Consider the following 6128-nt stretch of genomic DNA (forward strand, 5'->3'; position numbering starts at 1 on the left):
TTAATTATGTGAGCACAAGTGTACTTATAGGACTATGAATAAGTTCGTGCGATTTTACAACAGATGGCGTAACTTGATTATTATTCCATCGATCCACATTTCCAAACATTCATTGGAGAGCTACTGTCGTAAGGCACAAACCAAGAATGATAGAAAGAAGATTGCGCCCATCAGAGCGTACGTGACGTCACGTTTGCAGAGTTGTGCAGTATTGCCAACCATTTGCTCTTCTCAATAAATTTTTTATACCGAAAATGCGACAATTTTTAAGTTTGGTGTTTGTTTCTTTTTGTTTTTAATTTAAGGCTACCGAGACTTAAGTTGAAAAAAAACTGTATTATTATACAAAAGAAGTTTAAAAAAGGCCACTCTGAAAAGATTTTAGTGCTAATGAAAAGTTTTTTACTCTTATAAAATTTGATAATTTGAAAGTGCAAATTTAATTTTTGGCTCCATTTAAGGCTATGCAAAAATATTAAATGCCCCTCTCTCAACTCTTCTTAAGATTGAAAACCTTTTTACACATTTTAAAAAGCCTTTGAATTTATTGAATGCGAATTGAAACCATAGAGGTGTAATCGTTTCTTCCGGTCATCAATCCTTAGTGAGACATAGAGCATCAAGAGGTGTATTCATAGTAAAAATAACCAACAAAATACCAGAAAATACTAAAGAAACCATACTGACATTTTTACAAAAAGAGTACCTTATCTAGTTACATAACTTCAAATATAGCAAAAAAGTCGTTTCCTTAACAAAAGAATTTCGCTTAACAAAAAAAACTCATAAATTAAATTGTACATAAGCATAACACATTTATTTAAAAAAAACGCACATTCTACAGACAATTTGTCACGCATACAAAGTTCTTACTTAACACAATAAAAATTTCGTGTTTTATTTTCTTTAAATGGGCATTTAGTGCGTTTTTATATCCAAAGCTAGGCAACTCTGCAGTAGCGAGAGAGAGATTTGACTGCCGAAAGCAGAAGAACACCCACAACACCGGCAATCGCGGGCAATGCCACCAGATGTAAAAAAAAAAGTAAAGCTAAATAAAACTGAGTGAATTATTTAAATAATTATTAAAAAATGTATATTTTACAAAATTATAAACATGACATTTTAATTAGAACAGCTAGAAAAATGTCATGAAGAAAGAGCTAAACCTCCGAGACAAAAAATAATAAAAATAACAAAAAAAAATGCTAAATCAAGTTACGAAAATGGTAATCTGGCCATACTGGAGCTAAAATCACGTAACTAGTTGTCAAATTCACTGAGCGCAAAGTAACGGGACCACGATGGGCGCCATCTCATTATTCTTTGCATCATGGGCACAAACGTCAGTATAAGTTTTTTATTTGAAGCGTAAACAACAATATTTTTACCACACTTGAAAATGTCGAATTTCGTGCCAAATAATGTGTTTTTGCGGGGAATTCTTCTTCATTATTTTAATATGAAGAAAAAAGCAGCCGAAAGTCATCGTATCTTGGTGGAAGTTTATGGTGAGCATGCTCTATCTGAGCGAACGTGCCAGAAGTGGTTTGCACGCTTTAAAAGTGGTGATTTTGGCTTGGAAGACGAAGAACGCGAGGGTGCGCCGCCAAAGTTCATGGATACCGAATTGGAGGAATTGCTCGATCAAGATCCGGCTCAAACGCAAGAAGAGGTTGCAAAAACTTTGGGAGTTGATCAATCAACCATTTCCAAACGTTTAAAAGCCATGGGAATGATCCGAAAGGTAGGCCATTGGGAGCCGTATGAATTGAAGCCAAGAGACGTTGAACGCCGTTTTATGGCATGCGAACAACTGCTTCAACGGCACAAAAGAAAGGGTTTTTTGCATCGAATTGTGACTGGCGGTGAAAAGTGGGTCCATTACGACAATCCAAAACGTCGGGCAACGTATGAATACCCTGGCCATGCTTCAACATCGACGTCGGCGCAGAATATTCATGGCCTGAAGGTTATGCTGTGTATCTGGTGGGACCAGCTGGGTGTTGTGTATTATGAGCTACTGAAACCGAATGAAACGATTACGGGGGATGTCTACCGACGACAATTGATGCGTTTGAGCCGAGCACTGCTAGAAAAACGGCCGCAATACGCCGATAGACACGACAAAGTTATTTTGCAACATGACAATGCTCGGCCACATGTTGCACAAGCGGTCAAAACATACTTAGAAACGCTCAAATGGGATGTCCTACCCCACCCGCCGTATAGTCCAGACCTTGCGCCATCCTATTACTATCTCTTCCGATCGATGCAACATGGCCTGGCTGACCAGCACTTCCGTAATTACGATGAAGTCAAAAAATGGATCGATTCGTGGATTGCGGCAAAACCGACCGAATTTTTCACAAAGGGAATCCGTGAATTGCCAGAAAGATGGGAAAAAGTAGTAGTAAGCGATGGACAATATTTTGAATATTAAATTTGTAACCATTTTACGTCAATAAAGTTTCAAATTTCGAAAAAAAACCGCACGAACTTATTCATAGTCCTATATATTATATTAATATCGAGTATCGTAACAGCAAAACTTTCGGAGAATTCGCCTTGTGTGACGGTCCTCAAACTGATTACTCCTCGTGATGCGTAATGAAATGGATAACACACTGCTATTATTTTTGCATTAAGTGTGATTTTATTTTTATTAAATTTAAATGAGGAAATTAAGCATTTGTTTTACAATGTTTGTGTCTTATTATTTCACATTTCTAGCATATGATATTGTCGAATGATGTTTTTAATAACTTTTTATTCCATTAATAGCTCTGAAAAAATCTTGGCTTTATTCATAATGCAATAGAAAAACGGGGTAAAAATGTTTAATAAAATATGCTGCATGAACTAAAGTTTGTGCTTTCTAAAAAAAGTTATAGTCAAAACAATGCAAAAAATAAAGTACATAAATTAATTCAAAAACGAAAATATATATAAATATCTGTAAATAAAAGCTTATTTTTGCACTATAAACAGCCAAATTTGTAGAGTAACTTTTATGCTATTAAGAAAAAATTAGCCATTTCCTATTCAATGTTTTTAATATCATATAAAAATATTTGGTTTATAATACAACATACATACATTTCGGATTCTTAAAGAAATCGGTTACAAAGTGTTTCTGATTCAATTATTAAAGTCATAGCGAAATAATAGACACTTATTTATTAATCCCTTAACAGAATTTAGCAAATTATTAATCATTTTAAATTTGTCAAGTTTTTCGGTGAACGAATTTTATATTTCTAATTTTTGTATAGAATATTTATAAACGTATGCAACGTACGTCTTTATGCTTATGTACAGTAGATGGGACACGAGCGTCCACCATGATTGTGTATATGGGTGCGGAGTGGCGCAGCCAAACACCATTCATACCAAATTTTTTGTTTTGTAACGCAACGCCAAAAGTGAATTTCAATAGTTTGACCTTTTTTTACGTCCATTGGTTCCTGTAAAATTATATGATACTTAATTTGACAACACTCAAATGTATAAAGATTTCAAAAAAATATTACCGTGAACGGAAAGTACATCGGAAACCAAGAGAACATGCCTGGCGTGTGCGTTTGTGGGTTAATGCTCAGCTTAATATCCTTATAAAGCACCGTATCAAAGTAGCCCGCTATACCCGTAAGCACACAATCCAATTCCACTTCGAAGCGCAATGTTTTATAGCGACTATTATCAATTGGACTTTGAGGGTTAGGATGTACAAATTCGAACAAAGATTGTGGCAAGCCAATATTGTATATATTTTTGAGTAGCACAACAAAGCCACTCTCTGCATGTGTATGATAAGTGGCCTGCTTTTGCCGACCAAATGTCTCGTGACGCAGCACTTGACGCACACCATTAAGCAGCTTGGAAGACATTATTGGATTGATATAGGAGGTAGACTTGCAGGGAATGCTTATGCCATCGGATTTTAGTAGTTTTTGTGCACAATCCAAGCATTCTGGTGAAAGTTCATTATCACCAAATGAGCCCAATAGCTCAGAGACTAGAATATCGGCTGGTTCAGGTGGTGAGAATTCGCGCATATCCTTAGAGAATATATGCACATCTGTCGATGATTAAAGAATGTAATTTAAATTTATATAATATTAATAATGGTGTACCTTTCTTGTACCACAATTTTTTAGCAATAGCATTCAGTGTGCGTATAGCGTTGGGATTTTTCTCGATAATGTAGACGCGCACTTTACGCCCGGTGTTTTCTGCGGCATTTAGCGCTGAACGTACAAGTGGACCTCGACCTGCCCCTAACACCATTATAACGGTCTGTAGGTGATAACGTTTATTATAAGTCAACGCTTTTATTTGATGACAGAAATAAATAAAAAATACCAATTTCTTTTCCTTGTCTTTTTCAGCAACACGGTCCAAAAGTGCTTGTTCAATGGCCTCTTGATAAAGCTTATATTTGGCAGGATCCTTTTCGAAGACCTCATAAGTGTAACAATCCAAGTTATCGTACAATGGTTGCAGCGGCTCTTCCAACACATCTTCGAAACTGTAAATAAATATAAGCTGCTTACATAAATTATTTAAATATGGCCTACTCAAAGACTTACGCCAACAGTTCGTGCATGTCACTGTTAATATCCTGGAAACGCATCATATATTCGGCATAGAGTTTCAGGCTGCCGTCATGCACATCCGAAGAGATAATTATATTTATGCGTGCACGCATAAAATAAGATAAAATCTCCTGCCAAGCTTTTGGTAGCACTGGGTTTTTCTTATTTCCCTTTGTTCTTCTCTCTCTCATCGTTCGTTTGACAGTTCGCTCCTCAAATTTATTCTGCACGGCATTACAAACGGTTAGAAGAACATTTGTAATAATAGAATTTTAATAGAATTTGGACTATTATTTAGTAAAAATAGCTTTAAATCGAATCTTAATGTAATAAAGAATCTTTATAAGTGATTTTGTTACTTTTCTGTGTTTGTATTTAAGTGAAATAAGCCTCTGTAATGGGGCATTTTTTCAAGCTTATAAAAAAAAAGATGCATTTTTAACGTTAAATATTGCTTGTAATTCTTAATTTTAATTTATAAAAAGAATATAAATCAAAAGGCTGATATAGTGACTACATTTGCGTGTTATAATTTTTAAATTCGGTCCACGCACTTAGACATTATAACCAAATATATCGTGGTAGAAAAGGAAAGCTCAGCCCTATAAATTATTAATTTTCATAAAACTTATAAAACCTTACTTTAAAAGTGGCCCAATTCATTCGGAAATGGGAATAGAAAAGGTCCTCGGGAAACGACTTTATTGTTTTAAGAAACGATTTGTTTTTAGGTATTTTTCTTTTTAAAGACAAGCATTTGTACTAAACATTTTTCTCTGACTTCAATAGCCTTCTTTTTCTTAAATTTAAAGAAAATTTATCTTTTCTTTGCTCACAAATTTCGTCTAGTGTTAGATTCAGCAAAATTTCCATTTTAGTATTATACGCGTTCAAAAATGCAAACAAACGTATTTGCAAATTGTCAAAAATTGTATAAGAAGTATCAAATGTCAAACTTGCAGTGTTGCCACTGATGCTTATGCTGCAAGTCATGTTGCATTTACGAACACAGCCTTGGTTTAACTATGCTTTTGCAAGTGTTTATGTCGCGTGTACTCGTCATGAAATGATGACATTTTTTGTTTAATGGCGAGTATTTTAATATTTAAGTAAACAACTCCAAGCCTTCGCAGAAGATGTGGGCGTATTAATCTCAGGACGATCACTTGAAGCTATTTGTAATAAAATGCAGGTAGCTCTAAATAAGATTGAGCGTTGATGCGAATTGCATGGTCTTTCGGTGAGTCCTATAAAAAGTACCTTAATGCTTTTCACTAGTAGGGGACGCAATATGGAAGGCCTTTTACTACCCACTTTGAAAGGGGTAACACTGAAACTGTCTTCTGAGGTTAAATACTTAGGAGTAATCCTAGATAGTAAGCTTACCTAGAAGAAGCACATCGAGCAGAAGGTCTCTCGCACACTAAAAGTTTTCTGGTGGTGTATGAGATCTTTTGGCAAGACATGGGGTCTAAGACCGGCGATAGTACTCTGGTTGTACATCACCCTGATTAGACCAAATATTACATA

The 6128-nt window shown here is 35.2% G+C and overlaps 1 protein-coding gene across 2 annotated transcripts; it reads right to left on the reverse strand.

Moving 5' to 3' along the window:
* Nucleotides 1-2633: 2633 nt before the first annotated feature.
* On the reverse strand, nt 2634-5533 carry LOC128866961 (protein arginine N-methyltransferase 5-like). 2 transcript variants are annotated; one of them, XM_054108034.1, is made up of 6 exons: nt 5435-5533; nt 4593-4822; nt 4366-4531; nt 4137-4299; nt 3534-4081; nt 2634-3467 (listed from the first exon to the last, which is right to left on the reverse strand). In XM_054108034.1, the coding sequence occupies exons 2-6, from the start codon at nt 4787-4789 to the stop codon at nt 3312-3314; spliced, it is 1230 nt and encodes a 409-aa protein (XP_053964009.1). In that variant the 5' UTR covers nt 4790-4822; nt 5435-5533; the 3' UTR covers nt 2634-3311. The 2 variants fall into 2 exon arrangements, with proteins under 2 accessions (XP_053964009.1, XP_053964008.1); XM_054108033.1 differs by lacking the exon at nt 5435-5533 and adding an exon at nt 5241-5385.
* Nucleotides 5534-6128: the final 595 nt, after the last annotated feature.

This window comes from Anastrepha ludens, chromosome 6 (genome assembly GCF_028408465.1).
Source record: "Anastrepha ludens isolate Willacy chromosome 6, idAnaLude1.1, whole genome shotgun sequence".
Taxonomy (NCBI): domain Eukaryota; kingdom Metazoa; phylum Arthropoda; class Insecta; order Diptera; family Tephritidae; genus Anastrepha; species Anastrepha ludens.